Genomic DNA, 15611 nt, shown 5'->3' with positions numbered 1-15611 from the left:
TCTTTAAAGTATGTTCACAGAAGTAGATCCCATCTCAAGAAATCACTTTCTTTGCTTATCCATAAGAAGCAGCTCTTCATCCATTAAAGTTTTGTCATGAGACTACAACAATTCTGTTATATCTTCCGGCTCCACATCTACTTCTAGTTCTCTTGCTATTTCCATCACGTCTGCAATTACTTCCTTCACTGAAGCCTTGAACTCCTCAATGTCATCCATGAGGGTTGGAATCAGCTTCTTCCAAACTACAGTTACTGTTGATGTTTTGACCTCTTCCCCTGAATCACAAATGTTCCTAATGGCATCTAGAATGGTGAATCCTTTCCAGAGGTTTCCATGTGACTTCGCCAAGATCCATCAGAGGTATCACTATCTGTAGCAGCTATAGCCTTATGAAATATATTTATTAAATAATAAGACTTGAAAGTAGAAATTACTCCTTGATCCATGGGCCGCAGAATGGATGTTGTGTTAGCAGACTTGGAAACATTAATCTTGTACATCTCCATTAGAGCTCTTGGGTGACCAGGTGCATTGTCAATGAGCAGTAGTATTTTGAAAGGAATCCTTTTTCTGAGTAGTAGGTCTCAACAGTAGACTTGAAATAGTAAACCATGTTGTAAACAGTTGTGCTATCATTCAGGCTTTGTTGGTCTATTTATAGAGCACAGGCAGAGTAGATTTAGCATAATTCTTAAGGGCCCTAGGATGTTTAGAATGGTAAATGAGCATTGGCTTCATCCTAAAGTCACCAGCTGCATTAGCCCCTAACAAGAGAGTCAGCTTTTCCTTTGAAGCTTTGAAGCCAGGCATTGACTTCTCCTCTCTATCTATGAAAGTTCTAGATGAATCTTCTTCCAACTGAAAGGCTGTTTTGTTTACATTGAAAATCTGTTGTTTAGTGTAGCCACTTTCATTAATTATCTCAGCTAGACCTTCTGGATAACTTGCTGTAGCTTCTACATCAGTGCTCGCTGCTTCATTTTGCACTTTTATGTCATGGAGACAGCTTCTTTCCTTAAACTTTGTGAATTACCTCTGTTAGCTTCAAACTTTTCTTTTGCAGCTTCTTCACCTCTATCAGCCTTCATAGCATTGAAGAGAGTTAAGGCCTTGCTATGGATTAGACTTTGTCTTAAGGGAATGTTGTGACTGGTTTGATTTTCTATCCAGACCACTAAAAACTTTCTCCATGTCAGGAGTAAGGCTGTTTCACATATCATTCATGCATTCACTGGAATAGCTTGTTTAATTTTCTTCAAAAACTTTTCCTTTGCATTCACAACTTGGCTAAGTGTTTGGAGTAAGAGACCTAGTTTTCAGCATGTCTCAGCTTTTGGTGTGCTTTCCTCACTAAGGTTAATCATTTCTAGCTTTTGATTTAACGTGAGAGACATGTGACTCTCTTTCATTTGAACACTTAGAGGCCATTATAGGGGTATTAATTGTCCTAATTTCAATATTGTTGTATTTCAGGGAATAGGGAGACCCAAGAAGAGGGAGAGAGATGAGGGAACAGAAGCAGATAGGTAGAGCAGTCAGAACATACCCATTTATCAATAAGTTCACCATCTTTTATGGGCATGGTTCCTTGTGCCCCCAAATAATTAAAATAGTAACATCAAAGTTCACAGATCCCAAATCACCATAACAAATATAATAAAAAGAAAAAGCATGAAATAGCATGAGAATTACCAAAATGTGACACAGAGACATAAAACGAACAAGTGCTGGTGGAAAAATGGTGCTGATAGATTGGCTTGATGCAGAGTTGTCAAAATCCTACAATTTGTGATACAAAAAAACCCCAAACCCACTGCATCTGTGAAGTGCAATAAAGTGAAGTGCAATGAAACAAGGTATGCCTGTAATAGATATTACTATTTAATGTTAGATGGCAGAGGAGTAAGACGTGGAGATCACCTTCCTTCCCACAAATACATCAAAAATACATGTACATGTGGAACAACTCCTACAGAACACCTACTGAACGCTGGCAGAAGACCTCAGACTTCCCAAAAGGCAAGAAACTCCCACATACCTGGATAGGATAAAAGAAAGAGGAAAAAACACACAAAAGAATACGGATGGGACCTGCACCTCTGGAAGGGAGCTGTGAAGGAGGAAAAGCTTTCACACACTAAGAAGCCCCTTCACTGGTGGAAATGGGGGTGGGGTGGGGGGGAAGCTTCAGAACCACAGAGGAGAGTGCAGCAATAGGGGTGCAGAGGGCAAAGTGGAGAGATTCCTGCACAGAGGATTGGTGCCGACCAGCACTCACCAGCCTGGGAGGCTTGTCTGCTCACCTGCCGGGGCAGGTGGGGGCTGGGAGCTGAGGCTCCATCTTCGGAGGTCAGATCCCAGGGAGAGGACTGGGGTTGGCTGTGTGAACACAGCCTGAAGGGGGCTAGTGTGCCACAGCTAGCCGGGAGGGAGTCCGGGAAAAAGTCTGGACCTGCCTAAGAGTCAAGAGACCATTGTTTCGGGTGCTCGAGGAGAGGAGATTCAGAGCACTGCCTAAACGAGCTTCTGAGATGGGCACAAGCCGTGGCTGTCAGTATGGACACCAGAGAGGGACATGAAATGCTAACGTTGCTGCTGCAGCCACCAAGAATCCTGTGTGCAAGCACAGGTCACTATCCACACCTCCCCTCCCAGGAGCCTGTGCAACCCGCCACTGCCAGGGTGCCATGATCCAGGGACAACTTCCCTGGGAGAACACACGGTGCACCTCAGTCTGTTGCTACATCATGCTGGCCCCTGCCCCCATAGGCTTGCCCCGCATGCCATACCCCTCTCTCCCCCTGGCCAGAGACACCTAATCAGCCGCTCCTTTAACCAGCTACTGTCTGGGCAAAGAACAGATGCGAGGGCGACCTACATTCAGGGGTGGGGCCAAATCCAAAGCTGAACCCCAGGAGCTGTGAGAACAAAGGAGAGAAAGGGAAATTTCTCTGTGCAGCCTCAGAAGCAGTGGATTAAATTTCCATAATCAACTTGATGTATCCTGCATCTGTGGAATACCTGAATAGACAACAAATCATCCCAAAATTGAGGTGGTGGACTTTGGGAGCAACTGTAGAATTGGGGTTTGCTGTATGTGACTGACAAGTTTCTGATTTATATGTTTATCTTAGTTTAGTTTTTAGTGCTTGTTATCATTGGTGGATTTGTTTATTGGTTTTGTTGCTCTCTTCTTTTTTTTATTACTATTTTTATTTTAATATTTAAAAAATATTTTTATTTAAAAAATTTAATTTATTTTATTTTTTCTCTTTCTTTCTTTCTTTCTTTTCTCACTTTTCTTCTAAGCCATGTGGCTGACAGGGTCTTGGTGCTCAGGCCTGGTGTCAGGCCTGAGCCTCTGAGGTAGGAGAGTGGAGTTCAGGACATTGGACAACCAGAGATCTCCTGGCCCCATGTAATATCAATCAGCTAGAGCTCTCCCAGAGATCTCCATCTCAATGCTAAGACCCAGCTCCACTGAACGATCAGCAAACTCTAGAGCTGGACACCCCATGCCAAACAACTAGCAAGACAGGAATACAACCTCACCTATTAGCAGAGAGGTTGCCTAAAATCATACTAAGTTCACAGACACCCCAAAACAAACAACCGGATGTGGCCCTGCCCACCAGAAAGACAAGATCCAGCCTCATCCACCAGAACACAGGCACCAGTCCCCTCCACCAGGAAGCCTACACAACACACTGAACCAACATTACACACTGGGAGCAGACACCAGAAAAACAGGAATTACTAACCTGCAGCCTGTAAAAAGAAGACCCCAAACACAGTAAGTTAAGTGAAATGAGAACACAGAGAAATACACAGCAGATGAAGGAGCAAGGTAAAAACCCACTTAACCAAACAAATGAGTAGGAAATAGGCAGACTACCTGAAAAATAATTCAGAGTAATGTTAGTAAAGATGATCCAAAATCTGGAAATAGATTGGAGAAGATAAAAGAAACATTTAATAAGGACCTAGAAGAACTAAAGAGAACACAATCAATGATGAACAACACAAGAAATGAAATGAAAAATTCTCTAGAAGGAATCAATAGCAGAATAACTGAGGCAGAAGAATGGATAAGTGACCTGTAAGATAAAATAGTGGAAATAACCACCACAGAGCAGAATAAACAAAAAGAATGAAAAGAATTGAGGACAGTCTCAGAGACCTCTGGGACAACATTAAATGCACCAACATTCAAATTATAGGGGTCTCAGAAGAAGAAGAGGAAAAGAAAGGGACTGAGAAAATACTTGAAGAGATTATAGTTGAAAACTTCCCTAATATGGGAAAGGAAATAGTCAATCAAGCCCAGGTAGTACAGAGAGTCCCATACAAGATATATCCAAGAACTAACACACCAAGACACACAAAACTATCAAAAATTAAGTACAAAGAAAAAATATTGAAAGCAGCAAGGAAAAAGTAACAAATAACATACAAGGGAATCCCCATAAGGTTAAGAGCTGATCTTTCAGCAGAAACTCTGCAAGCCAGAAGGGAGTGGCAGGACATATTTAAAGTGATGAAAGGGAAAAACCTACAGCCAAAATTACTCTACCTAGCAAGGATCTCAGTCAGATTTGACAGAGAAATTAAGAGCTTTACCGCAAAAGTTAAGAGAATTCAGCACCACTAAACCAGCTTTACAACAAATGTTAAAGGAACTTCTCTAGGCAAGAAACACAAGAGAAGGAAAAGACCTACAAAAACAAACCCAAAGCAATTAAGAAAATGGTAATAGGAAAATAAATATCTATAATTACCTTAAAGGTAAATGGATTAACTGCTCCAACCAAAATACATAGACAAGCTGAATGGGTACAAAAACAAGACCTATATATATGCTGTCTACAAGAGACCCACTTCAGACCTGGGGACACATACAGTCTGAAAGTGAGGGGATGGAAAAAGATAGCCCATGCAAATGGAAGTCAAAAGAAAGCTGGAGTAGCAATTCTCATATCAGACAAAATAGACTTTAAAATAAAGACTATTAAGAGACAAAGAAGGATGGTACAGAATGATCGAGGGATCAATCCAAGAAGAAGATATAACAATTGTAAACATTTATGCACCCTAGAAGCACCTAGGAGCTCCTCAATACATAACCTAGGAGCACCTCAATACATAAGGCAAATGCTAATAGCTATAAAAGGGGAAATCGACAGTAACACAATAATAGTAGGGGACTTTAACACTCCACTTTCACCAATGGACAGATTAACCGAACAGAGAATAAATAAGGAAACACAAACTTTAAATAAAACATTAAACAAGACAGAGTTAATTAATATTTATAGGATATTCCATCCCAAAACAACCGAATACACTTTCTTCTCAAGTGCTTATGGAAAATTCTTCAGAATAGATCATATCTTGGGTCAAAAATCAAGCGTTGTCACATATGGACACTTTATCTTTGATAAAGGTGGTAGGAATGTACAGTTGAGAAAGGACAGCCTGTTCAATAAGTGGTGCTGGGAAAACTGGGCTGATACATGTAAAAGTATGAGACTAGATCACTCCCTAACACCATACACAAAAATAGGCTCAAAATGGATTAAAGACCTAAATGTAAGGTCAGAAACTATCAAACTCTTAGAGGAAAACATAGGCACAACACTCTATGACATAAATCACAGCAAGATCCTTTCTGACCCACCTCCTAGAGTAATGGAAATAAAAACAAAAATAAACAAATGGGACCTAATGAAACTTCAAAGCTTTTGCACAACAAAGGAAACCATAAACAAGACCAAAAGACAACCCTCAGAATGGGAGGAAATATTTGCAAATGAAACAACTGACAAAGGATTAATCTCCAAAATTTACAAGCAGCTCATGCAGCTCAATAATAAAAAAAAAAAAAACCAATCCAAAAATGGGCAGAAGACCTAAATAGACATTTCTCCAAAGAAGATATACAGACTGCCAACAAACACATGAAAGAATGCTCAACATCATTAATCATTAGAGAAATGCAAATCAAAACTACAATGAGATATCATCTCACACCAGTCAGAATGGCCATCATCAAAAAATCTAGAAACAATAAATGCTGGAGAGGGTGTGGAGAAAAGGGAACATTCTTGCACTGCTGGTGGGAATGTGAATTGGTACAGCCACTATGGAGAACAGTATGGAGGTTCCTTAAAAAACTACAAATAGAACTACCATATGACCCAGCAATCCCACTACTGGGCATATACCCTGAGAAAACCAAAATTCAAAAAGAGTCATGTACCAAAATGTTCATTGCAGCTCTATTTACAATAGCCCAGAGATGGAAACAACCTAAGTGCCCATCATCGGATGAATGGATAAAGAAGATGTAGGACATATATACAATGGAATATTACTCAGCCATAAAAAGAAACGAAATTGAGCTATTTGTAATGAGGTGGATAGACCTAGAGTCTGTCAAACAGAGTGAAGTAAGTCAGAAAGAAAAAGACAAATACCATATGCTAACACATATATATGGAATTTAAGAAGAAAAAAAATGTCATGAAGAAACTAGGGGTAAGACAGGAATAAAGAAACAGACCTACTGGAGAACGGACTTGAGGATATGGGGAGGGGGAAGGGTGAGCTGTGACAGGGCGAGAGAGAGTCATGGACATATACACACTAACAAACGTAATGTAGATAGCTAGTGGGAAGCAGCCGCATGGCACAGGGATATCGGTTCGGTGCTTTGTGACCGCCTGGAGGGGTGGGATAGGGAGGGTGGGAGGGAGGGAGATGCAAGAGGGAAGAGATATGGGAACATATGTATATGTATAACTGATTCAATTTGTTATGGGGCAGAAACTAACACACCATTGTAAAGCAATTATACCTCAATAAAGATGTTAAAAAAAAATCAAGCATTGGTAAATTTAAGAAAATTGAAATCATATCAAGTAGCTTTTCTAACCACAATGCTATGAGACTAGATATCAATAACAAGAAAAAAAGCTGTAAAAAATAAAAACACATGGAGGCTAAACAATATGCTGCTAAATAACCAAGAGATCACTGAAGAAATCAAAGAAGAAATCAAAAAATACCTAGAAACAAATGAAAATGAAAACACAACGGACCAAAACTTATAGGATGCAGCAAAAGCAGTTCTAAGAGGGAAGTTTATAACAATACAATCTTACCTCAAGAAACAAGAAAAATCTCAAATAAACAACCTATAGTTACACCTAAAGCAATTAGAGTAAAAGAACAAAAGAACCCTAAAGTTAGCAGAAGGAAAGAAATCATAAAGATTAGATCACAAATCAATGAAAAAGAAATGAAGGAAATAATAGCAAAGATCAATAAAACTAAAAGCTTGTTCATTGAGAAGATAAACAAAATTGATAAACCATTAGCCAGACTTATCAAGAAAAAAAGGGAGAAGACCCAAATCAACAGAATTAGAAATGAAAAAGGAGAAGTAACAACTGACACTGCAGAAATAAAAAGGATCATGAGACCTTACTACAAGCAACTATATGCCAATAAAATGGACAACCTGGAAGAAATGGACAAATTCTTAGAAAAGCACAATCGTCTGAGACTGAACCAGGAAGAAGTAGAAAATATAAATAGACCAATGACAAGCACTGAAATTGAAACTGTGATTAAAAATCTTACACCAAACAAAAGCACAGGACCAGATGACTTCACAGGCAAATTCCATCAAACATCTAGAGAAGAGCTAACACTTATCCTTCTCAAACTCTTCCAAAATACAGCAGAGGGAGGAACACTCCCAAACTCATTCTATGAGGCCACCATCACCCTGATAACAAAACCAGACAAAGATGTTACAGAAAAAGAAAACTACTGACCAATATCACTGATGAATATAGATGCAAAAATCCTCAACAAAATAATAGAAAACAGAATCCAACAGCACATTAAAAGGATCATACACCATGATTAAGTGGGGTTTATCCCAGGATTGCAAGGATTCTTCAAAATATGCAAATCAATCAATGTGATCCACCATTTTAACAAATTGAAGGATAAAAACCATATGATCATCTCAATAGATACAGAAAAAGCTTTTGAAAAAATTCAATGCCCATTTATAATTAAAACTCTCCAGAAGGTAGGCATAGAGGGAACTTTCCTCAACATAATAAAGGCCATATATGACAAACCCACAGCCAACCTCGTTCTCAATGGTGAAAAACTGAAGTCATTTCCACTAAGATCAGGAACAAGACAAGGTTGCCCATTCTCACCACTCTTATTCAATATAGTTTTGGAAGTTTTAGCCACAGCAATTAGAGAAGAAAAAGAAATAAAAGGAATCCAAATCAGAAATGAAGAAGTAAAACTGTTACTGTTTGCCAATGATATGATACTATACATAGAGAATCCTAAAGATGCCACCAGAAAACTACTAGCGCTAATCAATGAATTTGGTAAAGTAGCAGGATACAAAATTAATGCACAGAAATCTCTTGCATTCCTGTGCACTAATGATGAAACATTTGTAAGGGAAATTAAGGAACCACTCCCATTTACCATTGCAACAAAAAGATTAAAATCCCTAGGAATAAACCTACCTAAGGAGACAAAAGACCTGTATGCAGAAAACTTTAAGATACTGATGAAATAAATTAAAGATTATACAAACAAATGGAGAGATATAACATGTTCTTGGATTGGCAGAATCAACATTGTGAAAATGACTATACTTCCCACAGCAATCTAGAGATTCAGTGCAATCACTATCAAACTACCAATGGCATTTTCCCAGATTTAGAAGAAAATATTTCACAGTTTGTATGGAAATACAAAAGACCCCGAATAGACCAAACAATTTTGAGAAATAAAAACAGAGCTGGAGGAATCAGGCTCCCTGACTTCAGACTATACTACAAAGTACAGTAATCATGACAGTATGGTACTGGCACAAAAACAGAAAGATAGATCAATGGAACAGGATAGAAAGCCCAGAGATAAAGCCATGACCATCTGGTCACCTTATTTTTGATAAAGGAGGCAAGAATATACAATGGAGAAAAGACAGCCTCTTCAATATGTGGTGCTGGGAAAACTGGACAGCTACATGTAAAAGGATGAAATTAGAACACTTCCTAACACCATACCCCCCAAAAACTCAAAATGGATTAAAGACCTAAATGTAAGGCCAGACACTGTAAAACTCTTAGAGGAAAACATAAGCAGAACACTCTATGACATAAATCACAGCAAGATCCTCTTTGACCCACATCCTAGAGAGATGGAAATAAAAACAAAAATAAACAAATGAGACCTAATGAAACTTAAAAGCTTTTGCACAGCAAAGGAAACCATAAACAAGACAAAAAAAACCCTCAGAATGGGAGAAAATATTTGCAAATGTAGCAACTGACAAAGGATTAACTCTAAAATATACAAGCAGCTCGTGCAGCTCAATATCAAAAAACAAACAACCCAATCCAAAAATGGGCAGAAGACCTAAATAGACATTTCTCCAAAGAAGATATACAGATTGACAACAAACACATGAAAGGATGCTCAACATCACTAATCATTAGAGAAATTCAAATAAAAACTACAATGAGGTATCACCTCGCACCAGTCAGAATGGCCATCATCAAAATATCTACAAACAAAAAATGCTGCAAAGGATGTGGAGAAAAGGGAACCCTCTTGCACTGTTGGTGGGAATATAAATTGATATAGCCTCTGTGGAGAACACTACTGAAGTTCCTTAAAAACCTAAAAATAGAACTACCATATGACCCAGCAATCCCACTACTGGACGCATACCCTGAGGAAACCATAACTCAAAAAGAGTCATGTATCACAATGTTCATTGCAGCACTATTTACAAGAGCCAGGACATGGAAGCACCCTAAGTGTCCATTGACAGATGAATGGATAAAGATGATGTGGCACATATGTACAATGGTATATTACTCAGCCATAAAAAGAAATGAAATTGAGTTATTTTTATTGAGGTGGTTGGACCTAGAGTCTGTCATACAGAGTGAAGTAAGTCAGAAAGAGAAAAATACTGTATTCTAATGCATATATATGGAATGTTAAAAAAAAAAAGGTTCTGAAGAACCTTCGGGCATGACAGGAATAAAGACTCAGATGTATAGTGGACTTAAGGGCAGAGGGAGTGGGAAGGGTAAGCTGGGACAAAGTGAGAGAGTGGCATTGACATATATACACTACCAAATGTAAAATGGATAGCTAGTGGGAAGCAGCCGCATAGCACAGGGAGGTCAGCTCGGTGCTTTGTGACCACCTAGAGGGGTGGGATTGGAAGGGTGGGAGCGAGATGCAAGAGGGAGGGGATATGGGGATATAAGTATAAGTATAGCTGATTTACTTTTTTATACAGTAGAAACTAACACAACAATGTAAAGCAATCCTACTCCAATAAAGATGTTAAAATAGAAAACTATGGAAATGAAGGAAATTATATCTCTGACATACACATTCAAAAAACAGAAACTTAATGTTAGATGCACTCTTGCTATGGCCAGGCATTTTGATAAATACTTTATTTTATTTTATTTTATTTTATTTTATTTTATTTTATTTTATTTTGCGGTACGCGGGCCTCCCACTGTTGTGGCCTCTCCCGTTGCAGAGCACAGGCTCTGGACGCGCAGGCTCAGCAGCCATGGCTCACGGGCCCAGCCACTCCGCGGCATGTGGGATCTTCCCGGACCAGGGCACGAACCCTTGTCCCCTGCATTGGCAGGCGGACTCTCAACCACTGTGCCACCAGGGAAGCCCAATGCTTTACATTCTTGATCTCATTTAATTTAATCCACATTGAGACCTATATTTTAGCACGTAAGTATTGAGCCATTCATTCGTCTATTTATTTAATTCAGCACACTTTCCTAAATCTTCTACTATTGGCTGGATGCTAGGAATACAAAGATGGATATAATATAGTGTTTGCACTCAAGATGCTTAAAACCAAGTAAAATTAATAAATTTGGGAATAGATAAGTGGAATCTAATACCCACAGTTTTAGAGACCACTTTCCATTTCAAACATGAGTGCAACTCTATGCAAACTCTTTGAAAGTAGGTATTCTTGTAAAGGATAAGGGCAATACTGTTATTTAGAGTGAAGTCTGGAATCAATGTATTCGAGTGTATTACACTCTACATGGACAGTGTGTTTGACTTTACCATCAAACAGAACCAATAGGATACTGTGTGATTTATTTTTTGTAATTGGCTCACATGATTATGGAGGCTGGCAAGTCCAATAAATGAAGGGTGGGCGGGGCAGACTTGAGGCCCAAAGAAGACCTAAGGCTGCAGTTTAAGTCTGAAGGCCCTCTGCTACAGAATTCCCTTTTGTTTAGGTGTGGTCAGTCTTTGGTTTCATTTAGGTCTTCAACTGATTGGATGAGGCCAGCCATGTTATGGAGGGCAATCTGACCACCATAAAGTCTCCCATTTTAAATGTTAATCTCATTCAAACACAGCATCACAGAAACATCCAGAATAATGTCTGATCACATATCTTGGCACTATTGCCCAGCCAAGTTGACACATATAATTAATCATCTCAGCCAGCAGAAGAAGCCTCAGAATCCAACATGATCAATAAAACCTGGGCCCTGGAAACTAAAGAGCCCCTTTTCTCCTTGCCAGAAGGTGGAGATCAGAACCAGCTGTAAATGCTCTAACTAAGCAGGGTAAGCATGAGATCATGTAATCAGGAGAGAAAACTCTTGACTACTGCACTGAATTCTAAGTTTTGCTTGCTTCTTGCATCACCATCCTTACCGTCCCTCATTAGGATATTCTGCTGTCCTGCCAGCCATTATCTCTTGTTGACCAATGTCCAGATCTGTGTCTGGCAAAGAATAATACAATATTGTGAAGATCTACTAGACTATATTTAAATCAAGTACCATATCTATGATATTAATTCATCTATTTATTTATTCTTTTATTCATTCATTTAACAAAGCTTTATTGAGAAAGTACTAAATGTCAAGAACTTTGCTAGATCTGGAGATACAGCACCAAATAAGATGGATTAGTTCTGGTCTTTATGGAGTGTACTGCCCCTGAGGCAAGTTGGATACTAAACTAACAGCTGCTCAAATATTTAGTTTATTATAATTATGATGAATGGCATGAAGAAAAAAAGTACAAGGTACAATGAGAGAATATAACAATGATGAGTAGAAGACACTGAGAGTAATCATCAAACCTATTTCCTTGTATCCCAGTCTAGCCCATAACACCCTCCTTTATATAATACTCCATGTTCTTTTGCTTATGACTTGAAACACATAAACATGGTGACTCTTGAAGCTATGTGAAAGCAACTGGGGTTTCTAAATTCCCACATAGAATGCTACCCACCAAATACCAGAATTATACTTTTACATGTAAGAAATGAATTTAAATTGGGTTTCGTCACAATATACAAATGTTTGTATTTGTTTATTCTGAATCTAGAATTATTGTACGGAAACTAATTCTGCAGTTATGATTCCACATAAACTTGAAATGTGGTGCCATTTATAATAAATATTTAAAATAGGTGATATTGACCTTTCAGTAATGTGTTAGGCAGTCAAGAAACTCTGACTCTGTGTTAGGCAGTCAGGAAACCATTTTTTGAGTTTTGAAAAATGGAAGCCCATGCTGTAAATTTGAACAAATATTTGGTAAACATATTGCCTGTGATAACTTGAAGGCATAAGGTGGGCCTATTGAGCCTGTTGTTTCAGTTCTCAGTTGCGGGTGATTTTGTATCCCTGGGACATTTGGCAATGTCTAGAGACATTTTGTTTGTTGTAACTGTAGATGAAGGTGATGCTACAGGCTTGTAGTTGGTAGAGGCCAGGAATGCTCCTAAACATCTAATAATGTGTAGGATAGACCCTTTCAGTACATAATTATCTGGCCTAAAATGTCAGCAATGCTGTGGTTTAGAAACTCTGTTCTAGGGGATGTCATTGGAAAGACTCAGAATAGTCATGTAAATTGGCTTTTACTTCCTCCTTTCATCAAGAAAAATAAAGATAAATCCTGAAATAACTGGACAGTTGTCAGACAATAAGGGAATATTGAGAATCTCAAATTTAGGTCATCTAAAAACTCCTGCTTCAAAACCCCAACTGTAATACATGAGATCTAAAGAGGTTTTGAGTGGCAGTGTCTGATTTATACACTACTCTGGAGTGAAGATCAGATTTAAGGGTGTGTGGCCTTCCCACCCAAATTTTTAATTTCATCTGGTCTCAAGATATGTACTATTAAGTTGAGATATATTGCCCTGGGAGCTCAGAAACAAAGACCCAAATCAGCCTTGAGAATTTTATTTAGGAAAGAAGTTTGGACATAGTTTTTGAACATAGAACTGATTGGAAACTAGATTAGAACCTACCAAGTATATATTTGAGGGAAAGTTATCATGAAGGAAATTATCTTTGGTAAAGCAGATAGTATTACATTAATAAGTAGTTACTTATAAGGAGTTCAAGAAATTGTCTTTGCAGAAATAGCATTTAAAGTGAGTCCTCAAAGATAAAATGGAACAATCAACAAGTTAAAGGAATACAGCATTTTGTATTCCATGATGCTAGGAACTGAATGAGAGTCAGGCTAATTGAGGTATAATAAGCTAAAGGGGATATGATGATAGATGAGACTACTGTGTATGGACAAGAACATAAAGGACTTCAAAATTTATGGTGAGAATTTTGGTACCTTGTATCTTTCTAGAAAACTTCCCATTTCATCTAGGTTTTCTAATTTTTTGACATAGAATTGCTCATAGAATTTTCTTAGAATTTAAAATTTGGGTTTTTTTAAAGCAGTTTGTATGTTATTCCACTGCCTTCTGGCCTTCATAGCTTCTGATGAGGAGTTAGCTGTTAATCTTATTAAGACTCTCCAGTACATGATGAGTCACTTTTCTCTTACTATTTTCAAGATTCTTTCTTTGTCTTTGACACAGACACACACGGAGGAAGGACCATGTGAGAACAACATGGAGAAGATGGCCATCTACAAGAAAAGGAGAGAGGTTCAGAAAAATTAAACCCTGTTGACACCTTGATCTTGGACTCCTAGTCTCCAGAACAGTGAGAAAATAAATTTCTGTTTAAGCCACCTAGTCTGTAGCATTTGTTACAGCAGCCCAAGCAAACTAGAAAATTAATACAAGCTCTGACATAAGCTTCATGCAATTTAATTCTCTTTTCTGCATCATGATTTTCTTGTCTGTTAGATCAAGTGATCAAAACTAAGCATGTATGTTACTGTTTAAAGAACAGCAAAGAAAATCAAAACCCTGTTCTTATTTGTTCGATCTACCTATTTTAGGAAGTGTCTGCTCTTTACACCTAAGCAGATGCAGACTTTATAAAATACAATCCTTTTCTCCTCTCTTTTAAAAAATAAACATAAATTTTCTGAGGACATATTTTCATTTGGTTGAATGATGTTTAACTTTACTTTGCAAATAATCATTCACCTAGAATATTGCTGATGGTCACTTGATTTATTTTACTACTGTGATGGAAAACAAATTTGGTTAGTTAGTTTATACTTGTACTGATTTGAGTCGTAATGCTTTGGTTATAGTTTTTCTGATAAGACACATTGGGAAAAGAAAGTAGGACAAGGGGTTGAGTTCCACCCAACTCTGTTACTAAATGACTGTGTTATCTTGGGTTAGCTAACTGGAGTTTTTGAGTTTATTAACTACTTTGTAATATGACATTAATCTCACAGTTGCCTTGCCTGGTTATTCATTCATAATTCAATAAACAAATAAGCATTGAGTACCTCTTACTTTCTTGGCACTGTACTAGAGGCTGGTGACTAATCGGAAAGCTAAACCAGTCTGTGTCCTTGGGCAGCTTATACTTTAGTGGAAAGATAGACATTTGTCAAAGAAGTGCACAAATAAATGTAAAGTTGCAACTTTGCTAACTCCTACAAGGAGAGAAGCATGATGCTTTAAAAGTTTATCATGGGGCTTCCCTGGTGGCGCAGTGGTTAAGAGTCTGCCTGCCGATGCAGGGGACACGGGTTCGTGCCCCGGTCCGGGAAAATCCCACATGCCGCGGAGCGGCTAGGCCCGTGAGCCATGGCCGCTGAGCCTGTGCGCCCGGAGCCTGTGCTCCGCAACGGGAGAGGCCACAACAGTGAGAGGCCCAGTTACCGCAAAAAAAAAAAAAAAAAAAAAGTAAAAGTTTATCATGAGGGTGAGGGCAGTAGGCAGGGAGAAGGGGATTTGACCTAATCAATGTGTTTGACGGTCTCCCTGAGGAAGTGATAATTGAACTGAGATCTGATGAAGGGAGTCGGTGCTCACTAGGTCATTGCAAGGAGAAAAAGGCAATGGATATGAGATGTGGTACTATTTTTTTTTTTACTATCATTACTATTATTTAATAGAGACCTACTCAGCTTTTTTCATCTAGTCGGTAAAGTTGTAATGCATCTTATGATAATTCCCCATCCAGAATAAATCTTTCCAAACATGAAGTTGATTTACCCTAAAAAATTCAGACTTTTAAAGTAATTGCCAAATTACAAATTGTCAAATTCATGAGAAGAACTAGTAAAAAACCTCTGAATATGAATCA

At 38.4% G+C, this 15611-nt stretch overlaps 1 protein-coding gene across 2 annotated transcripts in view; it reads left to right on the top strand.

Annotated features, from left to right (window-relative positions):
• The window catches only part of METTL15 (methyltransferase 15, mitochondrial 12S rRNA N4-cytidine), a 380086-nt gene extending 365403 nt beyond the window's left edge, over positions 1-14683 (top strand). The window contains exon 6 of one of the 2 annotated variants that reach the window (XM_060304424.1): positions 13973-14683. In XM_060304424.1, the coding sequence (XP_060160407.1) occupies positions 13973-13998 (26 nt within the window). In that variant the 3' untranslated portion in view covers positions 13999-14683. The remainder of the gene's footprint in view (positions 1-13972) is intronic. The other variant, XM_060304425.2, reaches the window with a different exon arrangement.
• Positions 14684-15611: the final 928 nt, after the last annotated feature.

The sequence above is a fragment of the Globicephala melas genome, chromosome 8, assembly GCF_963455315.2.
Source record: "Globicephala melas chromosome 8, mGloMel1.2, whole genome shotgun sequence".
NCBI classification, from domain to species: Eukaryota; Metazoa; Chordata; class Mammalia; order Artiodactyla; family Delphinidae; genus Globicephala; species Globicephala melas.
This window is presented reverse-complemented; position numbering and strand designations above follow the sequence as displayed.